General features: G+C 37.4%; 1 protein-coding gene across 1 annotated transcript in view; it reads right to left on the bottom strand.

The window, feature by feature from the left end:
- LOC145685593 (rap1 GTPase-GDP dissociation stimulator 1-B-like) overlaps positions 1-13,370 on the bottom strand; it is a 43,064-nt gene extending 29,694 nt beyond the window's left edge. Inside the window, exons 1-2 of the mRNA XM_081757981.1 lie at positions 13,200-13,370; positions 3,566-3,676 (exon numbers count right to left, since the gene is read on the bottom strand). Coding sequence (XP_081614107.1) covers positions 3,566-3,676; positions 13,200-13,206 — 118 coding nt within the window. The 5' untranslated portion in view covers positions 13,207-13,370. The remainder of the gene's footprint in view (positions 1-3,565; positions 3,677-13,199) is intronic.
- Between the last annotated feature and the right edge of the window lie 2,585 nt (positions 13,371-15,955).

Below are 15,955 nucleotides of genomic sequence, written 5' to 3'. Positions count from 1 at the left end.
GGGAAGGGGAATGTCCCACTATTCCACTTTGGCAACTTTCTCGAGACTCATAGTGATCTGGTCTCTTGTAAATAAGTTGAAACGTGACCAAAAGCACACGAAAAAGTGACCAAAATATCATCATGCCCCTTTTTTCCTTTGTCAATTTCTCCATCACCTCTCTGTTTGTTGTTTTGTTTCATGTTTTCTTCTTTACTTCTTCTTTTTGAGCTTCCTCCTTTCTTGGGTTTTCTAAGTATGCTTTGTAGTTACGGTAAACAGACTTAGCAGATGTGAGAAGCTTCTGAGTAAGTGGAACCAGTTCTGGCCTATTTCCGAATTCCCTCATCCCAGACATTATATTTAACTTAGCATCGAGAGCTTACTCAAAGCCATGAAATATTCAAATTCATCACCTACTCTTAAGAACAGGGTTGCCAAAACCATGGTTTTTATTGAAAAAACCAGGTTTTTTGGTTTAAACCCGGTTTTTATGGTTTAAACCGTTTTTTTTTTTTTTTGTTTAAATAATTTTCTCTATGTATTTATATTAAATATGGACAGAAATTAGTTTGTTTCGCCTTGGTGTTATTATGCAACAACAAGGTTATGCTAGAAAGGGTCACATAAGCTTAAAGCGGAATGCAAACTGTTTCTCGGCTTACATCCAAGAGAAATTATCCATTTGGACACGAAACCGGGACTAACTGGTCACAAATGCGATTGCCGACTCACTCACGGACTCCTGATAAAAATACGTTGTACTGATCTTTACATAGGCGTACTTGTTAATATGATTGTCAAGAGTTATTTCAGAAGGACAAAAAGATAAACAGTTACAGAAGTAAAAGCATTATACAGAATTATATATAAATCGGGAAACTCCCGCTTTAGCCATTGGGAAAATCCTGTTATTACTTTAAATGTATTTGTATGTAAAATTTTAAGGTCAACGTATCATAATCACTATGCTAAAACTCAGGTATTAAATTACAAATTTGGTATGTAGATATCACTCAATAAAATTAAAACCAAGTCAAATCCAAGCTGATGTTGGAAGCTACGTAGGCAGTTGATAAATTTTGCCAATTTCTATCAATATATTTAACAAGTCTACTTCTTTATAAAACAACAGGCATTCAGGCAAGTAGAAATATATAATTTGGTTTCATTTCGTATGTTTAGGCTTAACATCCTTATGAAATACCAAGGTTATCACGGAGAAGACTTTTGCTTAGAGGGACACTTCGAATCGCTACTTGGTTTACACTTGAAAGATGGGTTGTGGTTCGACCGAGAATTGAACACGAGACCCCTTGATTAAAACGTGAAAAGTAGATAAACGTAATGCGGATGGTTTGGTATGTGGAAACGTCACCACGAAGTTCACACGATTTAAAACATTTTTCGTTTTTTTCTTTTCCTTTTCTTTTTTTTTTGATTTAAACCAGTTTTTTTGAAAAAAAAAAAACAGCTGGTTTAAACCAGCCAACCCTGCTTAAGAACATAAAAGAAACATAACACAAGACGAACATGATGAACCACACAAACACACACACACAACGTTGAGCGGAGCGTTAACTATTACGAGAGAAAACTAAAAGACTATTATGATAGAAGAAAGAATAGACACAGAAGGGTTCTCAGCCCCACCTTTAGAGCTTAAGCATCCACCAACCGTCCACTGTGCTTTAGAAAGAATAAAAGCTGAAGTGAGAATAAAGCTGACTGTTTCACATGTGGCAGCAAGTACTGAAGCTTTCAGAAGAGTAATGAGTAACAATTTTCTGCCTTTTTCCATTTATTTTTATAATATTTTTCTTAGAAAACTGCCAATGCAAAACATAAATCACACGAAAAAAGTCGCTTTATCTCTCAAAAAAGTAACTTTTAGTGACATTTGAAAAAAAGTAACTTTTAATGATCAACTTGAAACAAAGTAACGTTTAGTGACCAACTTGAAAAAGAGTAACTTTTAGTTTAAAAAAAAAAAAGTGACTCGCTATGAGCCCTGCTTTCTGAACACCCTACAAGTTACGGGCACGACATCAAGCAAATGTCTGTTTGGGGAGTCCAAACCCACAACATTTCATTGGTGAGGCGTCCATGGATTTAACAGGAATGAACAAAAATGGGATCATTTGGATTCCTGTCTCTTTTGCGTTTCTTGCGTAGAACACCTGGGATGATCGACTGGTATGGCTGATGGCCTTGTCCATACATTTGTAGTCTCGTTACGGTACAGGTAGAGATTGTGTGTGTCATTGTGATTGTGATTGTCTATGACATTCTTTTGGAAGCAAGCTGCGTTGACGACTGCAATATCCCACCTCCACACGATATTCCTTGGAAATTTTTTTGTCTGCACTGCACAAAACGGTAGAAAATCGATTGAACTTCGTTGGTCTCATCTAGATAGAGCCATCTCCTATCAAGGATAGAAACCCATTTCCACATACCCCCCTCGAATCGTAAGTTCTATATAGTTCTCTATCGTTTATGAACCTCTCCTGTGAGGGTGGTGGGTTCTGTAAGGCGGTGGCCGCACGCGTTGCGACGCTCTTCCAAGGCAAGATTCTTCCGGATGCTGTTGGAAACTGTGCCGTTTGAGGTACTGTGTTGTATGACTAAACTTCTCTGCGTTAGGGGAAAGAGATGTTGTCCTGTGTTATTGCTCTCCTAACAGCGTGCACTGTACTGGGGGTTCGAGCGGACTGGGGTTGCGTTTTCCTCACAGTTTCTGACCGACTACGTACTGCAGGGGCCTGCTGGGCATATCGTCGGATGATGAGACCCCACCAGTTTGATGACGATAAGACATCTTCTTTGCACTGTTTCACGATTGATGAGTAACTACAATGGGCATCAGAAAGTCCACAAATTAACCCCCCCCAAAAAAAAAAAAAAAAAAGTTATTTTTATCTTCATCATTCCACAGTTCTTGCTCAATTGATACTGATTTCAAGTGCAAGCCCAGTGGGGCCAGCAATGTTTCTGGATATAACAGCAGTTAAATGCGTCTTTCGGAAGGAGAATGAAAGTCTACTATCTTATCATAAGCAACCTTTTGTACAAGCAAATTTCGAGCATAAACTAGTAAACGCAGAGTGTACAGTCAGGCAAGTATGGAATTCGTAAATCATCGTAGGTGGTGAATTCTATCTACATTATCAATATTTAATAATAATATTGCGTATTCTTCTTGCGTTGTTCTCTTAGTACAACATTAAGCGACGTTTACACGGGAATTATAGGTATTTGATAACAAAATTACCAAACATACTATATAGTTTATAGTATATGTCCATATAATCTCATCCTTCACCGATATTATAGTTTCTTTACAGGAGTATTTCGCCCTATCCTCTCAGTAAATCGAACATTGTGTACAGTATTTTCATATTAACCTTTATTGTATTTACAATTATAAATAATGGATACAATCACCACATGAGCTGTAAGTAATCTAAATTTGTGTATCCTTTGTGACGAGCAAATGATCATGTCCCACCGATGCCTGTTACTCAGAGGTTTATTCTATTACAGAAATTAAGCCCATAAGGGACGAACTGTGGCTTATACTCACCAGCACCAGAGTTCTGCAACTGAGCAATTATGGAATCCAAACATCCTAAAACATCATCTGAGTTTTTCTCCACCGCAATTTTCAATCCTTCCATCAACTTCGGCAAACTGTCTGTAAAACCACAAAAATACACACTGATATCAAATTATAGGTACATTAAATTAGTATACATATTTAAATGAAATAGTGGCTTTCAAAATACACATTCAGCCATTTTAATGAGGCAGACATACAGAATTCTACATACTACTAAAAACTGAATGAAAGAAACATTTTACTCCTTTCAATGATCAATTGATATATTGATTATGACAATTAAACACGGCAAATACTGAGGCCATAGCACTCGCATAGCCAGAAATTTAACTTCAATTTCTTATCGTAATTGACTTCTCCATCAGAAAAGTCGCTGACTTTTAACTAATCTCCACTTTTTCAAACATTTTTCTTCTTCTCCTGTAAAGTTGTTTTTATTTAGATACTACTGTCGATATGTACCTGTGAAGTATGAACTTTTTCACTTTTCTGAACTTTTAATAAAATACACGTCTAAGGGTTGAAACTTGGTTAATGAGATCTTCTATATCAGATCTCTTTATCCACAAAAGCTCACCTTCCTGATCATTTGCCTTCTTGCGAAATTAGTCTGCTCAACTCGGAACTTTTAACGTCAATGACCTATTTTTCAAACCTTCTTTTTACCCTGGTGTACTTCATGGACAATAATGACTAATACGTTTTGTAGCTTACGATTTGCTGATTATTTTGGTTTTTGTTTCACATCGATAGAACAACTAGAAATTGAGATATCGTATTTTACATACTATAAGACACCTTAATTTTTAAGGGTTTTTTTTTTTTTTTTTTTTAAATACCGTAACATTTTTGCAATATTTATTATTAGATTGCAAAGCCAGATTTAAAAAAATCTTAGTTTATAAAATCGAACTGACTTTTAAAATCCCTAGGTTGTGAATCCCCGCAACGCATGTTCGTCGCATCGGTGCACTGCTCCTGCCAGTTGAAATCAATGTTGCCAGATAGAGATAGATTTCCCGCGACATGGAATATATGGGCATTTCTAAGACTGGCAGGAATTTTAAACCAAACACTGGATATTTTTATATTTAATTTCATGTATATGAGGCACCTGAATTTGGAGGCAATTTTTCAAAGAAAAAGGTGCGTCCTATACTTGTTGATTTTAACGTCCCTTTCAGCAGCGAGACTATATGAGACGGGGCCAATGATTAATGTGGAATCCGAATCACACGAGCTCCCGCCGGGAATCGAACCCTGATCTCCCATACCAAAGGCGCGTACGCTAATTGCTTAGCTACGAAGGTGCTCTAAAGTGCGTCTTATAGTCCGTAAAATACAGTACTTCAAATTCGGTAACCCCTTACAACACCAACAAATAGAACATCTTCGAAAACAAATATGGCTGCCACTCGAAACTTAAAGTCACTACAATTAAAATAATGGTTATTTTGAACTAACGACATAGTGAGGTAATTGCACATCAAAAATCAGATTTTTTAAAAAAAATGTCGAGCAGCATGCATTAGACCATTTGACATGGATTTATCCAACAGTGGTGCATGAAGGTAATGGCTTACACTATTGTGCTATGACTTAATATAGTCCTAATGAATTAAATTTTATTTCGACATCAACTTTCTATTTTTACTAGGTATGCCTACATTAGCGGATTTGTTACTTGACCATCGGGCACTATGGGAATATCAGAAAGCTACGACAGCTAAGTCATACCGAAGGTTAGAATGCCGAACCGTAAAATTACCATTTTTATGACGGACAATTCTTAATAAGCAGCTTACGTTAATTGAAGGCAATAGAAACAAAAATTCTGTAGGATATTTATCAGAGCAGGCCTACTAGTTTAGAAACCACACACGTATTTGGATTCAGGGCTGGCAAAAACCAAAGTTTTTATTGAAAAAAAAAAAGAACGGTTTTTTGGTTTAAATAATTTGCTCTACGTATTTATATCACATATTGACAGAAATAAGTTTGTTTCGCCTTGGTGTTTTTATGCAACAACGGGGTTATTCTAGAAGGGGTCACATAAGCTTAAAGCGGAATCAAAACCGCTTCTCGGCTTACATCAGAGAGAAATTGTTCTCCATTTGGACTCGAAACCGGGACTAATTGGCTACAAATGCGATTAGAATGCCGACTCACTCACGAAGAACTCCTGATAAATATACGTTGTACTGATCTTTACATACTTGTTAATATGTCAAGAGTCATTTCAGAAGGACAAAAAGATAAACAGTTGCACAAATGAAACCAGAATTATACATAAATCGGGAAACTCCCGCCTTAGCCATTGGGAAAATCCTGTTATTACTTTAAATGCAAAGAAATAACGGGAAAATCCCGTTATTGCTTGGTGTAAAATCTTATGGTCAACGTATCATAATCAGTACGCTAAAACTGAGGTATTTAATTATAAAGTTAATATGTAGATATCATTTAATTAAATTCAAACTGAAAGCCCAACCAAGGTAATGTTGGAAGCTACCTAGGCAGTCGATAAATTTTGCTAATTTCTATGAATATATTTAAGCAACCTTGGCTTCTTTATAACACAACAGGCATACAATTTGCTTTCGTTTCGCATGTTAGGCTTAACATCTTTATGTAATACCGAGGTAAGAACACTTTCGCTTAAAGTGATATCCGAACCACTACTTGGTTTACACTTGAAAGAAGGGTTGTGGTTCGACCGAGAATTGAACATGGGACGTCTTGATTAAAAGCTGAAAAGGAGATAAAACTAATGCAGACGGCTTGATATGAGGAAACGTCACCATGAAATTCATACAATTTAAAGCATTTTTTGTTCTTTTTTCCTTTCTTCTTTTTCTGGTTTAAACCAAGTTTAAAAAAAAAAAAAAAAAAAAAAACTGGTTTAAACCAGCTAACTCTGTTTGGTTCATAAACGAAACCAAATATTATTCACAATTTCTTACTTGCAGTGGTACATCTAGACAACCCTTTATCACACAAACAAGAAAGTGCCTGGTGTAGTCACTTCACACCAGACACGTAGCCAGGATTTCGTAAAGGGGGGAAGGGGGGAGCGGGGATCCATAACATGAGATACTGTAGTCATCACACCAGGGGCTCGATTATTCTAAACTATTTTACTGGCAACATACATTGGTTCGCTTAGCCAGGATTTCGGAATGGGGGGAAGGGGGCGTGATATGAAACACTGTGGTTATCACACCAGGAGCTTAGTCAACCTAAACTACTATTTTACTGGCAACATATATTGGTTTGTTAGGATAATACGAGAGCCATCCTGAAAGTGGTACCCGTTTGCGCCGCATGAAGCGCTGACGACTCGGGGAGCCGCTGGGCAAGGTCAGACCGCGTCAGTGGCTTGTCTGCCTGCTCTGTGCGAGGTTGCGTGATGCTAGCAGTGTCTGTGTTGTGCCTGTGCTCGTTTATAATGATTAAACGAATTGAGAACCCCGTCAGTTGTGAAGTGAGGGCTGTGGTTAAATTTCTTAATGCACGAAACGTTCAACCTTGTGAAATTCATCGCGAATTAAAGGAGGTGTATGGAGACAATGTGATGGACGAGTCGTCTGTTCGGCGCTGGCGTCGCAACTTCAACCTGGGGAGGAGGCGTACACACGAATAGGAGCATTCAGGGAGACCATCTGTCATTACAGACGAACTACTGTCAGTAGACGAATGCGTGAGGAACGATCGGCGCGCCACAATCGATGAACTCTGGAACATTTTCCTAATGTGTCTCGAACAATTGTTCATGAAATTGTCAAAGACCATCTGCATTATTCAAAAATCTGTGCAAGGTGGGTCCCTCACAGATGAGCACAAAACCAAGCGTATGGCTGCAGCAAGGACGTTTCTGGGACGTTATTCCGATGAAGGAGACTCTTTCCTGAATCGCATCATTACAGGGGACGAAACATGGGCTTGTTATGCATCATCTGAGAGTAAACGACAGTCCATGGAGTGGCATCACGCTCATTCACCAACCAAACCAAAAAAATTCAAGACTACGTATCTCAATATGCTGGCGGCGGAGGACTATGACGCTGGAATACAAAAACTTGTCACACGGTGTGACAAATACCTCAATTTGCTTGGTGATTATGTGGAGAAGTAGTGTAAAGTATGCTCTTTCCAATAAAAATGTGTATATTTGTTAATATGTACTACTGTGTCTTCATTGCACAAACGGGTACCACTTTCCGGATGGCCCTCGTAAAATGAGGATATGTTCGTAAGTATTTTAATAACCATGAAGAAATCTCGAGTAAAAGAATTAAAAAAAAAAGTATTGAAAAAGATTTTACAATATTTACATTCCTTCCTTTGTTCATTCAAATACAACAATTTCGCTTTCATTATGACCTTAACTATTATAAAAAGTACATATCCACTACTATAAAAAGAACATATTCAATAATGTCTTGTAAAATATTTTTCAATATCTGCGTTCCTTTCTCTGTTGAATCAAATGTTAACAGAACTTTCTTTCTACATAACTTTTTTCGTTTTCATTATTCCGTCAACTATTGTTTGTTCCAAATGACAGCTTACAGGAGCAGCAGAAAACTTGTTCCTGAAATAACGTTTGAAACTGAAGACAAGCGATGACGAAAAATTATGATTAAAAAAATGTTCACACTGTTACAGAACGAAATTATGCTTTCGAAAGCTTGAAAGATTCCTGAGTAGTAGTAGAAATGCTGAGAACTTCGCAACTTTACTAGAAATCTCAAATTGCCTGACTTTTCCGGGATATCCCGCTCATTCGCCACCGTGTATTGCAAGTAATACAAAGCTACTCCTAAGAAAGAGTAACCAATGGCTTCCTGTAGCCTTTTATTTTTAACGCTGATTTTTTTTCTCGTTTCTTTTTTTCATCATTTCTTATTTTTTTTTCATTTCTGGTTTCGACGGGGGGGTTCGACGCCCCCTGGACTACATGCCTGCTACAGACCGTAACTGGGAAGTCTTTACTTTGACCATTTCATTTATTATTATTATTTATTGATTCTTCGATTCAGCGATTTGTTTTTTCGGTTTCGATGCTCCAGTTGCGCATCGATAAGTAGGACCGTTTTAAAAGGGCATAGTACAGTAGAGTGGGACAGAGTACAGCAAGGTAAGGATAGGTAAGGTAGGGGTTGGAATGGGTTAGCTTAAGGTTAGTTAAGTTCTGACCCATTTCCGTAAAATTGAGCGGAACCGGAAGAACAAATCACTGAATCGAAAAAATGAATGAAATGGCTAAAGTAAAGACTTGGCCAGTACGTAAATAAAATTTCATATGCATCACTACACCATTTAAATTTAAAATTACTGATGTATATAACATACTAATTTATACACATACGCACCCTCGTTGACGGGTCTGCTCTGCGGATATGTACCCTCGGGGCACACCTGTCCCACCACTGCCCAGACTTGGTTAAATACAATTTTTGCTTTTTAGTGGTAAATAGCTCAGGCTGGTTTTTGTTTTCGGCACTGTAGTTATTACAGTATATGTCCGAACGCCCTGCATTTATACTGATAACGGTTATGCCATCCTAAAGTGAATCTATACCAAGGGCAAACAGAACATAAATATAACCTAACTAAGTACGGAGTATATAGTTCTCTTCGATATCCACCTACTCATTTTAATACAAAAAATACTATTTTTTACGAAGGTCCATTGTTAATCTGCACCCACATTACTTTAGTGTAAAGATATGTCGTATACACAAATCTTCCTTAGATGTCACTTCTTCACTATGCAATAGTAGATTAAAGCCGTAAAATTTTGAAAGCGGACCCCTATTTTTAAACCTGCACCACTCATTACACATTACAGTGTTTGCACACGCGGCCGGTAAAACCGAACTCGGCGCTGCTTTGCACACGCATCCCGGTAATGCCGGTACCGAGATGCAGTTTGAGTTTGAACGTGAAGGAGAAAACATCAGTCCAGCAATAAATAAACGATATCTCCTTGCCTTGCTGTACTTACGGCGAAGAAGGAGGAAACATAGGCAAGGTCTCATTTCCACTAATTCAATGAGTTTCAAAACATCGTACTGAAACACTTTAGCCACTGTCACTCGATGAACGATGAAATGAATTGTCACTGAAGCATGACAATCCACTAAATTAAAAAGCTACCTCAAGCGGAAATAAATAACATATAGCAACACTCATGCGAAAGTATGGCACTCCAGAATGGTTTAAGATAAATGATAAACGTCAGTTTAATCCACCCCCTGTCAACTTGACCTACTTCTGTCCTTGATAGGCTACCTTGCGGGCCTGCATAGTTGCATATAGATAGACGAATCGAGCACAGTCCTGGAATCCAACGGAGGAAACGGAACTAAATTATAATTTTCTTCAGCATAGGAGAATTTGTTCTAGATAGGCCTATATATGTAGTATGTCCGATATAACATTCATAAATAACTTTTTGCAATGCATCTTGCATCTTGTAAAACAAAAACATAGGCTATTTGGGCTGTAGCCTGTTGTGTTGATAATCATTAAATCAAATTATACTGCTATACAGGATACTCTTCTTTATGCTTTCCTTTTCCTCTTTCAACAAACACACCCCTTGCAAATTACGTACTATGTTCTTGCAGGAGCCAAGAAAGACATTCCACACAAAAGGAAAATGCTTAGGAGAAACCCGATCGCTATCAATGACTGATAGAAGCAGTCTTGCAAACTATTATTTTTCTATATTTTCCCCTCGGGGAAGGCTAAACAGAAGAGCGAAAAATCAAGGTTATTTGATCTTTGTGTATGAGGTTGTGTGCGCACGAGGTATATGGCCTTCTTTTGGTTTCTTTCTCCTTTTATTTTTCTTTTCATTTTTATTGCCATAATTTTAACATCTCTTCAAATTTCTCAAAATTGAAACAGGCTGAAATCACGGTATCTAAAATAATAATAATTTCTGAAAAGGCAGCATTGCGGTTGCCTATTCACTCAGTCCACAATCGTTCTATGGAACAAATGCCAGACTAGACACAGAGTACATGAATATTTTTATTATGATCTATAGGGTAAAGCAGCATGCAACCACAAAACTGGTAATTCTCTTGTGCTGTTTGTGCTTTTTCAGTTCTTCTGTAATTGTGTTTTTAGTTTTTATTTACTTTATTTACAACCTTTGTTATGCTTGGGAAAGCCTACTTCTTCGATTATGATGGAGATTTAAACCCTTGTTTTCTTATTATGAAGGTTATTCTTACCCTACATACTGGGTTGCATAATTGACAGGAGAAACACTGTGCAACTATCCTAGAGTCAAAATTTCTTCATATCTCTATTTTGTTCATTTCAGTCATTTTTTTTTTTTAAATTATGACCTCATATATGCTATGACATATTCTCTATCAAAACGAATCCAACGACTTCTTTGTTTAAATCGTTTAAGTAAGTTTCGGCTGTAGAAGATAACAAATTATTATACTTACATACTCTATGAAACTCACTTTCCGCGTTGCCGTAGTTGGGTAATTCAAACAAGATCCGAAGTTTCCTTGCTGAGAATTTATGTAAATAGAAAGCCGCTATATTTGTGGTATCTCACAGCCGTTTTGATTATTTCATTCTTCATTATATATTGAAGTGATGTGAAAAAAAGAAAATAACAGAAAAAACTGAAGTAAAAAAAAAAATCCAAATACAGGAAAGGAAACGAAAATACACAACGCCTTACCACTTACTCACTGTAGCTAGACTGAAGAAACCTATCAGCAAGCCGGCTTCGGCATTACCGACTGCGTGTGCAAACGCTCTAGGCTTTCGTTTCGAAATAATAGGATTCACCAGCAAATTTTACAAATTGGTCCCTATATTCATCTGCATAACTTGGATCTAACTAGCTACTATAGAAGCAAACGCAGAGGTTTACTTTTGGCATACTACTAGAAAGAATTGTTGAAAAATTATAAATTTTTCACTAATCTCTTCTATTGTCTCCCAAAAGGTTTCCGCTGGGTGACATGAAAATATCTCAACTGGCATAAATAAAATTCAAGGGGGCTACCAGTACTAATTGTTGAAAATTTACAATTCTCTCACTATTCGCATATAAACACGGCTTCCGGATGTGTGGCATAAAAACTACAGTGAAAAAGCACCAGACAACCTGTGACAGGTGGCCACTAAAAAGCATGAATGCTATTTAACCGAGTCGGGCAGGGCGAAGGTGGTGGGCCCACGTATGTGTGTCCGAAGGGAGCTCGTGCATCAGCGATGGTGAGTATACGCGTAAGCAAGGGTATTGAAAAGTAGGTTTCGGCAATGATACGAGTTTCACTAGCACTTATCACGGTCAACTTGTAAACAAAATAAACTGCAGAAATATACCATCGTTGGAAAATAGCACATAATAGTCATCTTTCATATACATTCACTTATTTCTTCCGTTGTAAAACACTTGTAATGATTTTACATTCCCTAAACTTGTAAACCTAAACTGCAGCTGTATTACTTTGTATTTAATTCTGATACCTGCACAAATTTGTTTCTTATAAATATGTTTTTAATGTAATGAAGTTCACCCGAGCAGATGGTTCTACCAAATACAAAATTTATAGGTAAAATATGTGAAACATTTTTAGGGAAGGAATAAGAGTGTCAATATAAGTAATTATTGTCATTGTACAGCCTATTGAAATGAATTAGTAAGTGAAAGAATTGTATGTGTAAGTGTGCTCTTCTAAAATCCTCGTATATCTGTATACATCTGTGATGCGCCTATTCCCTACCGACGCACCCCTCGCTGACGCTAAACCCTCCCTGCTGCGTTCGTCCTCTGACTCGGTTAGATAGCATGCGTGCTTTTACTGGCCACATAGCACAAACTTGATCGTATTTTATACACTGCAGTTTTTATGCCATACGTCCACGCTGTATTTATACTGAGCCCTCCTTAAGCCTGATCAAGTCAATCTGCAAATATTGCATGTCTGCTAAAACACATACAAAGCTCTAATCTAACTTGAAAATGTAAGAAATGTGTCAAAATTTGGTAGAATCGACTGCTCGAGTAATGCCATGCAAAATATTGAATTTTACCCGTAAATCTTCTAAAATGTGGTGCGCGAAAACCACATCAGCACCGAAGCAAAAATACGGCAGACAAGTCTCACACGGCAGGCGACTGTCATTTGTCATTTATATTAAAATTTAACATTGCTACTTCATAATCTACATCTGCACTTTGCTACACCTACACTCTTTTAAAATTAAATCATCCTATGTAAAAACACATTTCTTTCAATTTTTGAAGTGTTTTTAACCTAAAAATGTTATTATTTTGTGGAACTACCGGTAAAAAACACTCATGTCCTTGTACTAACACACTCTGGTATGAAATTTAAAAATTAACTTGTTACAGCGAAAATAAAATAACACACATGCAATTAATTAGATATGCATAAATATGATAACTTTCACAAAATTACATCTAATTCTACATCAGATTGTGAAAATTGATTCCATTGAACGCTCTGCAAGAGTAAGCTCGATGGAGAACAAGCGAATTGTAATTTAAGTATTCCTCTAAATTAAAATATTCTATCACACGTACCTGCCATTATTGTATTGTTAAAAATACGCTAACTATGTTGTTTTCCCTCCATTTACTCTTTGAATATTATCTTAACATCTAAATTTCCAATAAAATTTGTAGACGACAATTTACATACATATACGCCTGCTGCCATCTCTCGGTAAAAGCAGTAGCAAATATAGAAAATATACGCTGCACGCAAGTCGGCTTGATGTCGATAAATTGATCTGTTTTATATTCTGGGTATATGAAATGCGTATGAAAGTGTTACACACTATTATTTGAAAAGTTATTGATCAACCTGAAATTATCTTTTAACATTTCTATTCCTATCTTCGTAGGAACAGACTAGCTTATGGAAAGATTTGAATTTTAGTTTATCGTAGTGAAATTCAAACAGCTAAAAGTAAACGCCTATAAAGGGAATCGAAGCCGGGCCACCAGCTTATTCTGTCGGGACGCTATCCACTGCATTACCACATCCGCTTGCTAACCAGCTGCACATTATCATTTTTGACGTTGATTGACTGATTCTACAAGGATTATGCAACAACTCTTGTGTTTCAACAATCACTGTCTTTTACGGGTATTTAATTTGACGTATCGGTATAATGAATGAAGGAAAGGGACGATTTCTCGCACAGAGAGCCGATTTTGACTCATGGTCAAGGTAGCCCATCAGGGGGGCAAGCTTGGGCAGTCGCCCCCCCCCCCCTTTAGAGAAAATTGTGCTTCGGAAGATCGAAAACCCAATAGATATTTTAGAATAGTTACCGCAAAATTTGAGACTACATTTGAAATGTCGCTTATACTTGACCCCAGGGCTGTAATGGGGCGTATACGGGAGTATACGCCGTATACCCACCTAATATTTTTATAGTGTAGCATATACTCACCTTAAATTTACGAAAGTACTAGCGTACGGGACTGGGTATACACTATTATTTTTTAAACGGTCAAGGTATACCCACCAAACATTTTAGCATTACATCACTGCTTGACCCCCCCTTGGAAAACACAACATGGGCGCCCTTGCTCATGGTATTAATTTTTCATTCTTTTGAGTTTCAGTAAATGTGGATCTTGAAGATATGGTATGAGAAAAATTCGATTGGTTTCTCCATTTGTCATATAAATCTAATAACCTCGAGCAATAGAGTGGAATAGAATATTTTTTATAGTCATTTAACAACATATGTTGCAATATATAGCGTCAATTATATACAAAAAATCATATAATATTACAACTCACTCCTTTTTACAAATGGGAATATCCACTTTCTAAAAACAATTATTTTAATTTATAAAAACAGCATATGGAATAAATACAGGCACATTTCTTTCTTTCATATATACAACATTAACGAAGTAAATGAACTTTAAAAAATCCTTTAAGCTCTACCGAGTGAAAACAATTCCGTGCCATATCTCTGAGGAAATGACGTAAGTGGCCCTAAAAGTCTATTGGAAGTCTAAGGCATTATCTTGATACATTAGTGGATACAGAAAATTATTTTGATGGGGGAGGGCAGGTCTGTATCCACTGGGGTATAGGGTGCCGGCCCCCCCTAAAATTTTCATGGTAGGGTTGCAAATGAACAATGGTGTAGAACTATAATATTGTTGGATCGGGCCCCCTAACTTCTGCCGGCCCCCCTCCATTTTTGGGCTGGTTACGTACCTGGGGAGGGTACGATACTTTCGAATGTTTCTTCATTTCGTCAAACCAACTTATTCGAAGATGTTTCCTATTTTCTCGTTGTATCTTGGTATCCAGTTCAAGAACTGCTGATCCATATGATGGTTATTTTCCTTAGGGATGCGCACGAGACAAGATTTGTGCCTGTCTCGTCTCGAAAATGTGCTGTAAAAGTGATGTCTCGACTCGAAAAATGTATATTTTTCTATTGGAAGAGTCGTGTCTCGACTCAAATTTTGTCAGGAAAATCCTGTCTCGACTCGTCTCGTGCGCATCCCTAATTTTCCTATTTTTGCGGATGATTTTTAGCATTTATATTTCCATTCTTCATTTTCTCACATAGCATTTCGATGTCCCATTTTGATCCCAATTATCTCATATAATTCCCGAGATTATCAGGACAATGAGTAGACATCCCATGAACGTCCTAAAGGGTTTCCACGTAGGATGTCAACGGGAGTTCCCTGATGTGACAGGAGATCTCAGGGAAATTCCATTCCGGACATGCCTAGGACCAGATTATCCCACGATTTACTAGTGAAGATCCCTTTTAGATCCCGTTTTCCATGATATTAGCGGACATCTTAATATCCCGCTGAGGTCCTTTGGATGTCCCGGTAGAAAATTCGGATGATCCCGGGATGTCCCGTTGTCTATTGCGGATCAGTCTCAGACGTCCGTGTGCTATGCGGGTTGTTTGAAAACGGTGAATGCCTGGTTTTCTTAGTTTCCACATCTTCAACCAATATGTGAAAAGGAGTGGCATATTAATTGAAAATTTAACGCTTTAGATCCACCAATGTTTGATTTAAACGTGAAACTGTTCTTTTCGAATGCATCCCAGCTGCGTCTGTTATTTTCTCCTTTAATGTTACTCCACATAAACAGTTGCGGCGGTTGGACGTTAAAAGTGTGTGTGTGGGGGGGGGGGGACAAGACATGATCTGAATGTTTGTATGTCAATGTTAGTTTTCCTGGTTGCTTGTAACATTTTGTTTGACAAAAGGTTGTATAACTATTAGGATACTGTCTTTTTCAGTTAAAATACCGTATATCTTGTTTCATATTTTGTTAC

The sequence above is a fragment of the Thermobia domestica genome, chromosome 5 (assembly GCF_964235325.1).
Source record: "Thermobia domestica chromosome 5, izTheDome1.hap1.1, whole genome shotgun sequence".
NCBI lineage: Eukaryota > Metazoa > Arthropoda > Insecta > Zygentoma > Lepismatidae > Thermobia > Thermobia domestica.
The sequence above is the reverse complement of the archived record's forward strand: the minus strand, read 5'-3'. Positions and strand labels throughout refer to the sequence as shown.